The sequence below is a fragment of the Oncorhynchus nerka genome, linkage group LG2 (assembly GCF_034236695.1).
Source record: "Oncorhynchus nerka isolate Pitt River linkage group LG2, Oner_Uvic_2.0, whole genome shotgun sequence".
In the NCBI taxonomy this organism is placed as follows: domain Eukaryota; kingdom Metazoa; phylum Chordata; class Actinopteri; order Salmoniformes; family Salmonidae; genus Oncorhynchus; species Oncorhynchus nerka.
In genome coordinates, this window is record NC_088397.1 from 73215968 (window position 1) to 73228736 (window position 12769).

The following is a 12769-nucleotide window of genomic DNA, read 5'->3' on the forward strand; positions in this document are numbered from 1 at the left end:
CATCACAGTAAGGTACCTTACTGTAACCCAGAAATGATTTGATATTGAAATAAAAACTGTTGCAATAAACCTTTTAAAGGAGCAAACTAAAAAGATTTGGCATGGGTCCTGAGATCCTCAAAAGGTTCTAGAGCTGCAACATCGAGAGCATCCTGACTGCTTGCATCACTGCCAGGTACGGCAATTGCTCGGCCACGCTGATCCTCAACACTGGAGCCCCCCAGGGGTGCGTGCTCAGACTCCTCCTGTACTCCCTGTTCACCTACGACTGCATGGCCAGGCACGACTCCAAAAGCATCATTAAGTTTGCAGACGACACAACAGTGGTAGGCCTGATCGCCGACAATGACGAGACAGCCTATAGGGAGGAAGTCAGAGACCTGGCCGGGTGGTGCCAGAATAACAACCTATCCCTCAACGTAACCAAGACTAAGGAGATTATTGTGGACTACAGGAAAAGGAGGACCGAGCACGCCCCATTCTCATCGACGGGGCTGTAGTGGAGCAGGTTGAGAGCTTCAAGTTCCTTGGTGTCCACATCACCAACAAACTAGAATGGTCCAAACATACCAAGACAGTCGTAAGGAGGGCACGACAAAGCCTATTCCTGAACAGGTAATCAAATGGCTACCCGGACTATTGGCATTGTGTGCCCCCCACCCCTTTTTACGCTGCTGCTACTCTCTTTTCATCATATATGCATAGTCACTTTAACTATACATTCATGTACATACTACCTCAATTGGGCCGACCAACTAGTGCTCCCGCACATTGACTTACCGGGCTATCTGCATTGTGTCCCACCCACCACCCGCCAACCCCTTTTACGCTACTGCTACTCTCTGTTCATCATATATGCATAGTCACTTTAACCATATCTACATGTACATACTAACTCAAATCAGCCTTACTAACCGGTGTCTGTATGTAGCCTTGCTACTTTTATAGCCTCGCTACTGTATATAGCCTGTCTTTTTACTATTGTTTTTTTTATTTCTTTACCCATCTATTGTTCACCTAATACCTTTTTTGCACTATTGGTTAGAGCCTGTAAGTAAGCATTTCACTGTAAGATCTACACCTGTTGTATTCAGCGCACATAACAAATAAACTGATTTGATCAGTTGCTACATCCATTTTTGGACTTATAAATTGATATTGAATCTTGAAGAATAGAACTTTGAAATGCCTCATGACCTTGGTTCAACTGTTGTACCCTACCAGAACCTAAAATATGAGCTTGTCTTACTCAATTTTTGTAAACAAACACTATACAGCCTCAAAACAAGGTTAACTATAAGTTTGATATCATGAATGGTCAGTCCTTGCATCCATAGTTCCGTCTATGAATTTGAGAATAGTTACAGTTCTGCAGCCCCATCCCTCAGCTTTTTACCGGAACAGGGGAGTCCGCTTTATTTTTTCTACTGCCGATTGCCACTTTAAAAACATTTCAGTCAGACTTTCTGTGCTCAGTCATTTATTCTGTATGTTACAATGGCCCTGCTAAAATGACAAGATCAAACATTATTCTTATTTATTTGGTTATTTCTAAAGTGGCTGAAGGGGAAAGAAAACATACAGAAGTGCTACTTGTTCTCAGGAGCCTTCTCAGGGGTGACATCTTGTTTGGTGGAGAATCGCTCCGTGAGAATTTTCCACAAGCCCTTCTTCTTCTCATCCATCTGCTGCATGTTACCTGAGGTGGAAGAGATGAGGGGTTAGAGAGACATCAGAACCAACCATGCATGTTCAGAACAACACCCTGTGGAGTTCCTTTAGCCTGGGTGCCAGCCTCCTGCTGAAAGAGTGCAGGTGTCTAGACTGCAAAAGGGCCTCCAGGCTAGAGTGCCAGTCTGTTTCTCCTCTTGTAGAAAAAAGCTTCTCTGAACATGTTGGTATCCTCAAAGTCCACTAGATGGTGGTATGAGTCAGATTAACACTTCAGGTGTCTAAGACTGACAGAAGCAGACATGAAACATTAATACACTATATACACACAAAAGTATGTGGACACCCCTTCAAATGAGTGGATTCAGCTATTTGAGCCACATCCGTTGCTGACAGGTGTTTAAAATTGAGCACACAGCCATACAATCTCCATAGACAAACATTGGCAGTAGAATGGCCTTACTGAAGAGCTTAGTGACATTCAACGTGGCACCGTCATAGGATGCCACCTTTCAAACAAGTCAGTATGTAAAATTTCTGCCCTGCTAGAGCTGCCCTGGTCAACTGTAAGTGTGGTTATTGTGAAGTAGAAACGTCTAGGAGCAACAACGGCTCAGCCACAAAGTGGTAGGCCACACAAGCTCACCGATCGGGACAACAGAGTGCTGAAGCATGTAGTGAAGAGTGTAGTCCCTGGTTGCAGCACTCACTACCGAGTTGCAAACTGCCCCTGCAAGCAACATCAGCACAAGAACTGTTCGTCTGGAGCTTCATGAAATGGGTTTCCATGGCCGAACTGCAGCATACAAGCCTAAGATCACCATGCGCAAGCGTCGACTGGAGTGGTATAAAGTTCACCGCCATTGGACTCTGGAGAGGTGAAAACGTGTTCTCTGGAGTGATGAATCACGCTTCACCATCTGGCAGTCCGACAGACTAATCTGGGTTTGGCAGATGCCAGGAGAGCACTACATGTCCCAATGCATAGTGCCAACTGTAAACTTTGGTGGAGGAGGAACAATGGTCTGGGGCTGTATTTCATGTTTCAGGCTAGGCCCCTTAGTTCCAGTGAAGGGAAATCTTAATGCTACAGCATACAATCACATTCTAGACAACTCTGTGCTTCCAACTTTGTGGCAACAGTTTGGAGAAAGCCCTTTCCCATTTCAGCATGATAATGCCCCCATACACAAAGCGAGGTTCATAAAGAAATGGTTTATCAAATAAAATATGTCACATACACATGGTTAGCAGATGTTAATGCAAGCGTAGCAAAATGCTTGTGCTTCTAGTTCCGACAGTGCAGTAATATTTAACAAGTAATCTAACAATTCCTCAACAGGTACCTAATACACACAAATCTAAAGGGGTGAATGAGAACATGTACATATAAGTATATGGATGAGTGATGGCCGAGCGGCATAGGCAAGGTGCAGTAGATTGTATAAAATACAGTATATACTCTCCACCCTCTGGAGAGCCTTGTTGTTGTGCAGTGTGACGGCAGTACCAGGCTGTGATACCCCCCAAAAGGATGCTCTCGATTGGGCATCTGTAAAAGTTTGTCGGGGTTTTGGGTGACAAGCCAACTTTCTTCAGCCTCCTGAGGTTGATCAACACACTGTCTGTGTGGGTGGACCATTTCAGTTTGTCTGTGATGTGTATGCCCTGGAACTTAAATCCTTCCACCTTCTCCACTGCTGTCCCTTCGAGATCGGTGTGGAAGAATTAAAGTGGCCTGACCTCAACCCTTATCGAACACCTTTGGGATGAATTGGAACACCGACTGCGAGCCAGGCCTAATCGCCCAACATCAGCGCCCGATCTCACTAATGCTTTTCTGGCTGAACCGAAGCAATTCCCTGCAGTGATGTTCCAACATCTAGTGGAAAGCCTTCCCAGAAAAGTGGAGGCTGTTATAGCAGCAAACTCTATATTAATGCCCATGATTTCTGAATGAGATGTTCGACAACCATGTGTTCACATTCTTTGTCATGTAGTAGAAGATCTGGTATTATTGAAGAGAAATAGGGAAGTATGTATGTCCTGAAATGTAATAGCATTTTGATTTGGGTTGGTTAATTTATTGCAACAAAACTAGACCAATTATGTTATATTCATTTAGCTCAGGGATGGGCAGTGACGGGGGCCTCAAAATCTGAACTCATCATGAGAGGCCGCAGTGGCTTGCGGGTCTAATTATCCATACCCACACATGCAGTCACAGCTGGCCCTAGCATCACTTTAGCGGCCCCCCTCTTCACAGTGGGGGTATTCTTTTTTTATAGTTAATTTCCTGCAATTCTACTACTTTTGCCATAGGGTGGAGAATTTGTCTGCAGTTTTGAATATGATATCTGAGCGAAAGTGACTAACAAAATCAACGCCCTGGTCGGTAATTTGATCATGACTAATACAACTTTAGATTGCTGGCTAGACTAACTTACCAATCTTAAAAATGTTAGCTAATTGAGTGAGTCAGAAACCACGATTCCATCCACAGTTTTTATGCAAGTAAAGTCATACCATATAAAGTCAAATAATGACAGAAGGGATGGAAACAGGAATCGATCAGATAGATCATTTGTTCGTTCAACATGGCGGGATCTTTTTGTGTAGGTAAAATTAATTATGTGAGAAATGGCAGTGGAAACGGCTTCATGCGCAAATATTTATATACAGTGGCTTGCGAAAGTATTCACCCTCTTTGCATTTTTCCTATTTAGTTGCCTTACAACCTGGAATTAAAATTGATTTTGGGGGGGATTGTATCATTTGATTTACACAACATGCCTACCACTTTGAAGATACAAAATATTTTTTTATTGTGAAACAAACAAGAAATAAGACCAAAAAAAATGAAAACTTGAGCATGCATAAATATTCACTCCCCCAAAGTCAATATTTTGTGGAGCCACCTTTTGCAGCAATTACAGCTGCAAGTTTCTTGGGGTATGTCTCCATAAGCTTGGCGCATCTAGTCACTGGGATTTTTGCCCATTCTTCAAGGCAAAACTGTTCCAGCTCCTTCTAGTCAGATGGGTTCTGCTGGTGTACAGCAATTTTTAAGCAATACTACAGATTCTCAATTGGATGGATGTCTGGGCTTTGACTAGGCCATTCCAAGACATTTAAATGTTTCCCCTTAAACCACTCGAGTGTTGCTTTAGCAGTATGCTTAGGGTCATTGTCCTGCTGGAAGGTGAATCTCCGTCCCAGTCTCAAATCTCTGGAAGACTGAAACAGGTTTCCCCTCAAGAATTTCCCTGTATTTAGCGCTATCCATCATTCCTTCAATTCTGACCAGTTTCCTAGTCCCTGCCGATGAAAAACATCCCTACAGCATGATACTGCCACCACCATGCTTCACTGTGGGGATGGTGTTCTCAGGGTGATGAGAGGTGTTGGGTTTGCACCAGACATAGCATTTTCCTTGATGGCCAAAAAGCTCAATTTCAGTCTCATCTGACCAGAGTAGCTTCTTCCAGATGTTTGGGGAGTCTCCCACATACACCAAACGTGTTTGCTTATTTTTCTCTTCAAGCAATGGCTTTTTTCTGGCCACTCTCCCATAAAGCCTAGCTCTGTGGAGTGTATGGCTTAAAGTGGTCCTATGGACAGATACTCCAATCTCCACTGTGGAGCTTTGCAGCTCCTTCAGGGTTATCTTTGGTCTCTTTGTTGCCTCTCTGATTAATGCCCTCCTTGCCTGGTCCGTGAGTTTTGGTGGGTGGCCCTCTCCTGGCAGGTTTGTTGTGATGCCATATTCTTTCCATTTTTTAATAATGGATTTAATGGTGCTCCATGGGATATTCAAAGTTTCTGGTATTTTTTTTATAACCCAAACCTGATCTGTACTTCTCCACAACTTTGTCCCTGACCTGTTTGGAGAGCTCCTTGGTGCCGCTTGCTTGGTGTTGCCCCTTGCTTAGTGGTGTTGCAGACTCTGGGGCCTTTCAGAACAGGTGTATATATACTGAGATGACGTGACAGATCATGTGACACTTAAATAAAGTCCACCTGTGTGAAATCGAACTAATTATGTGACTTCTGAAGGTAATTGGTTGCACCAGATCTTATTTAGAGGCTTCATAGCAAAGGGTGTGAATACATATGCATACACCACTTTTACATTTTTAATATTTGTTTTTTTTCCCATTTCACTTCACCAATTTAAACTATTTTGTGTATGTCCAGTATATTAAATCCAAATAAAAAAATAATTTAAATTACAGGTTGTAATGCAACAAAATAGGAAAAACACCAAGGTGATGAATACTTTTGCAAGGCACTGTAATAACCATCATATAGAAGTAAACATGTTGCCCATCCCACTACGACTCGGGAAACCTTGTAGTTTATCAGGCTACAGATTAAATCACTTATGATGAACTTCACTGGGTGGTGAAAGTGCACGATGATCTTGATGCTTTTTTCCAACAAATATCGAGGGTCTGATTCTGGTGACAATTGATGCTTGACTGCCATTTGAAAAATATATATATATTCTTGCTCATTCATAATAACCTCATTATGTAGACTACCCTACAGGCACTGTATCTGCAAGCTGATGGCTAGAACACATGTGCTGTGACCAGAGTTGGCACATTTGCAACTACAGACAGGTTGTGACAAAACTGTCAGTAGGGTTGAAAATGTGATGGAAACACATTGAACTTTAGATTTTTGTTCAGTACATGAAAACTTAAGCGAAAAAGTAGTTTGTGTACATAACATCATCAGGGACTGATTTGGACGTGCAAGAGGTCGGTTTGGTGGAAAGACCACTGGTGGAAAAATGTGAATATTCTAAAATCTGAATAAAGAAAATATGCGCATGAAAATCTGTCGCCAATTGGATGGAATCCTAGCAAGTGACTGACATAAGAGAAACTGCTTGTGAATTGATCTGCGGGCCTACAAAAGCGCAGGCCACCAGTTGCCCATCCCTAATGTATCTGTATGCATAAATAATGAATGTGATGTACTTGGGACTATGTGTCCATACCTGTTGCTAATAGCATTCTACATTCTTCCACTGTGACACCTGTAAAACTGGTATCTCTCGTGCGGGGGAACTGTGAACAGATATTACAGGAGTTAGAGGCAACGATAACCCTCATTGACACACAACTTCATCAATTGGCTTTCTCCCAGATCTTTCATAGCTGCTGCAACAAGCAAATGCACGTGTAATGAACAGACATCGCTCTGTGTATGATCATTGCTGTGGACTATAGCTCTTGAAAACCCTTCTCCATATGTAGGGTTTTCAGCCATTACATTCCCCCACATTTGGCTCTGTTAAACTACAATTCCCACGTTCTGTTTAACGTTTAGAAACGTCAATAATCATCGCTTTCTAAATGGTTTTCGAAAAGTGCTGATATGCCTCTTATCGTACATGTCAGCGAGAAAGAATCTTTCAAATAAAATAAAAATATATTCACTCTAGCTGTTTTGCAAAGATCCATACATGTTGTGCCTCCAGTTGATGAACTTCCTCTCCAGTTAGCTTACACATAGGTGTTCAGAGCACACTAGATAGCTAATTAGCACAGGTGGCAGCCTATGTCTTTACTCTGTCTATATGAAAGATATGTTCCCATAGTAGGGTGCTGCAGCACCCCCTGAAAAATCTGAATTTAAAAATATATTTATAAAATTAAAAAGTACTGCACTGGGCCTTTACTAGTATTAGCGGACCGATATAAACGTCTGTAGCACAGGCTAAAAAATATTTTCCGCATCTCCACTTTGGCCGAAAAGGTAGTTGTATATAACAGTATCTTGCAGGATTCAATAGTTAGAATTGTAAGTGTTGTAAGTGCTGTTGCTCTGACCCTTTCTCTGCGATTCTGGATACCATTAGAATGATAAAGAACAAACCCCTGTCCTCAAACATTTATATCAAAAGGTGTTATGGGCAAAGACACAAATAACCCCATCAAATTAAATATTTGTCTTGATCAAATAACAAAGAAAACAACCACTTTTTATGCAGTAATTTACCATCCTTACAAACCACAATGTAAATGTACATTACTGTATTGTACATAGGTTGGTCATCTAGGTTTGTACCTATAGACTTGCCATCACCATGAAGAAAAACAATGCACAATACAGTAATTCAGTACATTGTGATGTGGCTCAGTTGGTAAAGCATGGCGCTTACAATGCTAGGATTGTGGGTTCGATTGCCAGAATGAAAACGTATGAAAATGTATGCACTCACTACTAGAGGTTGACCGATTAATCGAAATGGCCGATTAATTAGGGCCGATTTCAAGTTTTCATAACAATCGGAAATCTGTATTTTTGGACACTGATTTTTTTTTTTTACACCTTTATTTAACTAGGCAAGTCAGTTAAGAACACATTCTTATTTTCAATGACGCCCTAGGAGCAGTGGGTTAACTGCCTTGTTCAGGGGCAGAACGACATATTTTTACCTTGTCCGCTTGGGGATTCAATCTTGCAACTTTACAGTTAACTAGTCCAACACTCTAACTACCTGCCTCTCATTGCACTCCACGAGGAGCCTGCCTGTTACGCGAATGCAGTAAGAAGCCAAGGTAGGCGCAGTGGTTAAGGGCGCTGTACTGCAGCGCCAGCTGTGCCATCAGAGTCCCTGGGTTCGCGCCCAGGCTCTGTCGTAACCGGCCGCAACCGGGAGGTCCGTGGGGCGACGCACAATTGGCCTAGCGTCGTCCGGGTTAGGCAAGGCTTGGTCAGTAGGGATGTCCTTGTCTCATCGCGCACCAGCGACTCCTGTGGCGGGCCGGGCGCAGTGCGCGCTAACCAAGGTTGCCAGGTGCACGGTGTACCCTCCGACACATTGGTGCGGCTGGCTTCCGGGTTGGATGCGCGCTGTGTTAATTAAGAAGCAGTACGGCTGTTTGGGTTGTGTATCGGAGGACGCATGACTTTCAACCTTCGTCTCTCCCGAGCCCGTACGGGAGTTGTAGCAATGAGACAAGATAGTAGCTACTACAACAATTGGATACCACGAAAATTGGGGAGAAAAAGGGGTAAAATTTAAATTTAAAAAAAGAAGCCAAGGTAAGTTGCTAGCTAGCATTAAACTTATCGTATAAAAAACAATCAATCATAATCACTAGCTAACTACAAAAGGTTGATGATATTAATAGTTTATCTAGCATGTCCTGCGTTGCATATAATCGATGCATTCGCAAAAAAGGACTGTCGTTGCTCCAACGTGTACCTAAACATAAACATCAATGCCTTTCTTAAAATCAATACACAGAAGTATATATTTTAAAACCTGCATATTTAGCTAAAAGAAATCCAGGTTAGCAGGCAATATTAACCAGGTGAAATTGTGTCACTTCTCTTGCGTTCATTGCACGCAGAGTCAGGGTATATGCAACAGTTTGGGCCGCCTGGCTTGTTGCGAACTAATTTGCCAGAATTTTACATAATTATGACATAACATTGAAGGTTGTACAATGTAACAGCAATATTTAGACTTATGGATGCCACCCGTTAGATAAAATACAGAACGGTTCCGTATTTCACTGAAATAATAAACGTTTTGTTTTCGAAATGATAGTTTCCGGATTCAACAATATTAATGACCAAAGGCTCGTATTTCTGTGCGTTATGTTATAATTAAGTCTATGATTTGATATTTGATAGAGCAGTCTGAGTGAGTGATGGTAGGCAGCAGCATGCTCGTAAGCATTCATTCAAACAGCACTTTTGTGCGTTTTGCCAGCAGCTCTTCGTAATGCTTCAAGCATTGAGCTGTTTATGACTTCAAACCTATCAACTCCTGAGATTAGGCTGGTGTAACCGATGTGAAATGGCTAGCTAGTTAGCGGGGTGCGCGCTAATAGCGTTTCAAACTTCACTCGCTCTGAGACTTGGAGTAGTTGTTCCCCTTGCACTGCAAGGGACGCGGATTTTGTGGAGCGATGGGTAACGATGCTTCGAGGGTGGCTGTTGTCGATGTGTTGCTGGTTCAAGCCCATTTAGGTACGAGGAGAGGGATGGAAGCTATACTGTTACACTGGCAATACTAAAGTGCCAATAAGAACATCCAATAGTCAAAGGTATATGAAATACAAATGGTATAAAGAGAAATAGTCCTATAAATACTATATTAACTATCACCTGCGAATATTACCTTGGAATTTTGAAGTCTCATGTTAAAAGGAACCACCAGCTTTCATATGTTCTGAGCAAGGAACTTAAACATTAGCTTTTTTACATGGCACATATTGCACTTTTACTTTCTTCTCCAACACTTTGTTTTTGCATTATTTAAACCAAATGTAACATGTTTCATTATTTATTTGAGGCTAAATGGATTTTTATTGATGTATCATATTAAGTTAAAATATTCAGTATTGTTGTAATTGTCATTATTACAAATAAAAATAAAATAAACATTTATTTTTATTTAAAACATTGGCCGATTAATCGTTATCGTTTTTTTGGGGTCCTCCAATAATCGGTATCGGTGTTGAAAAATCATAAATCGGCCAACCTCTACTCACTACTGTAAATTTCTCTGGAAAAGAGTGTCTACTAAAATGGAAGAAATTAAGACCCTTTCAGTTCACATAGAAATTTGCCAAATATTTCAAGAAACTGGAAAACATATGAAGCAAGTACTTTTATATTCCACAAGTACTTTGAGATTAACGGTTTTGTAAAGAATTATCAGACTGAAGTTACACATTCTGATAAACACTCAAATACATTTAGTTAAAAATAAATTGCACTGGGCCTTTACTAGTCCTGTATTAGCGGACCGATATAGACTTCTTCAGCTCGAGCAAATGTTTATTTTAATTTGGGGGGATGCAGTATAAGTGAATACTTACTCTTTCTCGGTATACATTAGTGTTGATTCGGGCCAAGCTTTCATATATTTGATCACACTTCTCTGGATCAGAGAGCTGTCAAGAAAAATCTGATCAGTTCATAGGGGGTTCATACAATATAATCTAGAAACTATCCACATACAGATACTGTTTTATGGGATTGTTTTTAAGATTTAGAGGCTTAATCTGTAAAATGTCCTGCAATTTCAAAATAAGTGTTTTTGCAAAGGAGTAATGCATTGTTTCAAAATACGTCTAAACCCATCATGTTGATCATAGGTTAGGCTGCATTTCATCCTCAATCGTCAATTTACCAAAAAGTAGCGGGGGTTATGGTTTTCAAATTAATTTTCTGTTTTTGTAAGTGAACCACCCCCCTGTGGTGCTGCCCTAACTGCATGATTGTCGTGTCTCACACAACTCAATTACCTCTCTTGACTATAGCTCTATACTTTGATTTACATTGCTAAACATGTTTGTTTTGCATGCAACTGCAAGGTCGATATGGACGGGTGCCCCATCATCCTAGCTAAATATATAATGTATATATTGGTTGACCTTCTCGTGCGACATTGAAAGTGGATTAACTCTACCTGTGTGTTTTCACCTTCACGAAAGGCATGGGTTACTCTCTGCCGTAGAAACGTTCCTAAATCACGGCCTTTCTTTGATTCGTCCCGTGGCCATTCTTCGCAGAGTTTCAAGAACCGACGGTACCGTGCTACAGACATGTTATGTTATGCAACGCTAAAAACAACATGAATAGATAAAGATATAAATGAGCAACCTGAGTATGGTCACTATCGGAGACCGTAGTTTTTTTATGCCTGTTGTTGCTATCTCACATCCTTGGGGCGTTCTTAACCCCAACCCTAAACATAATTTATCCTTCCCTAACCTTTGCCCCTAACCATTTGAAATGTCGACTTCAATGGGACAGGGACGTCCCAACGATCCAGAATAGCATGGACTCTGGTGTATTTCGGTGATGGTGTTACATGTCAATTCTTCCCCAAATTGGAAAACTATAATTTAGCATCAAGGCAAGCGCTCACATTAAACATTTAAGATGAGCGCAGCTGGGAAAAAGGCTATCGGGGCACCGGGTTATGGTGTCGTGGAATGGATCAGTACCGCATGTCGATTTGCTACAGATAGAAATGATTTCAGAAGGTATGGGCCAGATGGCTAACCATTCCTATTTCAAATGCAACGTGTTTCACGTATCATGTTAGCTAGCTAGCCAACTAGCTAGCTTCTTTGCCAAACATGCGCATGCTTTGCCCTTGGATATACCGGTATCAACAGCCCTGAGCTAATTGCTCAGCAGTCTGTTGCTAGCATAACATTATCTGGAAATTAGGAGGGTTTTGTGATTAAAAACAAATCCCCCCCACCCCCACACACAACTGAACTGTCATTGAGTCAACTTGTAACTCAATTAATTTAAAACATTTTTTTTAATGAATATCTCCAGTGGATTATTCAATAACGATCCAATAATTGTACATAATGATATTAATTCGTTGCTAATCGATTTGTTTCTGTAGGAACCTTCTGGTCAACTTGGGACTCTTTGCAGCTGGAGTTTGGGTTGCCAGGAATCTCTCAGATTTTGACCTGATGTCCCCTCAACCAATCATCTAGTGCAAGAACAGGATGGATATCGTGAGAGGTACAGGGCAGGCTATTAACCTCACATCAGAATTCATGTTTGATTGCTATTGGTATTACTGTGTAAATTACTTGTATTCTTTCTGTCAAATGTTTAATATTGGTTGTTGCCAGTTGAATGTGGAATTAACAGAAGAATCAATTTCTCATATTTTATTTTCAGGTGTCTCGGACCAAAATGTCAGTCATAAGGGACAAGATCTTGGGCTTGTTTGACATTGCAGGTGACTGCCGACTGACTGATCTGCAAAGGACATCTTGTTATTTTATTTGTAGGTCAGTCAGGTCAATTGACCTATTATTCATTAGGGTTTTGATCCTCTCGAACGTGGCCATTTACTTTATATTTACTGTGTTGGCACAAAATCATTGTTTGTTGGTGATAGTCTGGAAACTGTTGTGCCTGCCTGCTTAATACATTATTAAAACTGTATGACATTGCTTTCAGTATCTCAACATTTTATGTAATTGTTAACTTAATGCAATACATAACCATGTAAATAAGTGCTTTGACATTATTTGTATCTTTAAAAGTGCTAGAGAGAATTTAAACTGAGCTAGGTATGAATTAA

General features: G+C 41.1%; 2 protein-coding genes across 2 annotated transcripts; one reads left to right on the top strand and one right to left on the bottom strand.

Moving 5' to 3' along the window:
• Positions 1–1467: 1467 nt before the first annotated feature.
• Positions 1468–11432, bottom strand: LOC115142005 (ubiquinol-cytochrome-c reductase complex assembly factor 2-like). Its single transcript, XM_029681471.2, has 4 exons — positions 11117–11432; positions 10524–10598; positions 6680–6749; positions 1468–1699 (listed from the first exon to the last, which is right to left on the bottom strand). The coding sequence occupies exons 1-4, from the start codon at positions 11252–11254 to the stop codon at positions 1590–1592; spliced, it is 393 nt and encodes a 130-aa protein (XP_029537331.1). The 5' UTR covers positions 11255–11432; the 3' UTR covers positions 1468–1589.
• Positions 11433–11493: 61 nt separating this feature from the next.
• On the top strand, positions 11494–12638 carry LOC115142018 (mitochondrial import receptor subunit TOM6 homolog). Its single transcript, XM_029681491.2, has 3 exons — positions 11494–11696; positions 12074–12198; positions 12361–12638. The coding sequence occupies exons 1-2, from the start codon at positions 11593–11595 to the stop codon at positions 12168–12170; spliced, it is 201 nt and encodes a 66-aa protein (XP_029537351.1). The 5' UTR covers positions 11494–11592; the 3' UTR covers positions 12171–12198; positions 12361–12638.
• The last annotated feature ends 131 nt before the right edge of the window (positions 12639–12769 follow it).

What these genes read in the sequence shown, in the direction of transcription:
- LOC115142005 (XM_029681471.2), bottom strand. Translation starts at nt 11,254, where the DNA reads ATGTCTGTAGCACGGTACCGTCGGTTCTTGAAACTCTGCGAAGAATGG. An exon ending in GTGAAGGTGAAAACACACAG is followed by an intron (nt 10,599 to 11,116) that starts GTAGAGTTAATC and finishes TTTTCTTGACAG; the next exon opens with CTCTCTGATCCAGAGAAGTG. An exon ending in CTAATGTATACCGAGAAAGA is followed by an intron (nt 6,750 to 10,523) that starts GTAAGTATTCAC and finishes ATCTGTTCACAG; the next exon opens with TTCCCCCGCACGAGAGATAC.
- LOC115142018 (XM_029681491.2), top strand. Translation starts at nt 11,593, where the DNA reads ATGAGCGCAGCTGGGAAAAAGGCTATCGGGGCACCGGGTTATGGTGTC. An exon ending in GATAGAAATGATTTCAGAAG is followed by an intron (nt 11,697 to 12,073) that starts GTATGGGCCAGA and finishes TTGTTTCTGTAG; the next exon opens with GAACCTTCTGGTCAACTTGG.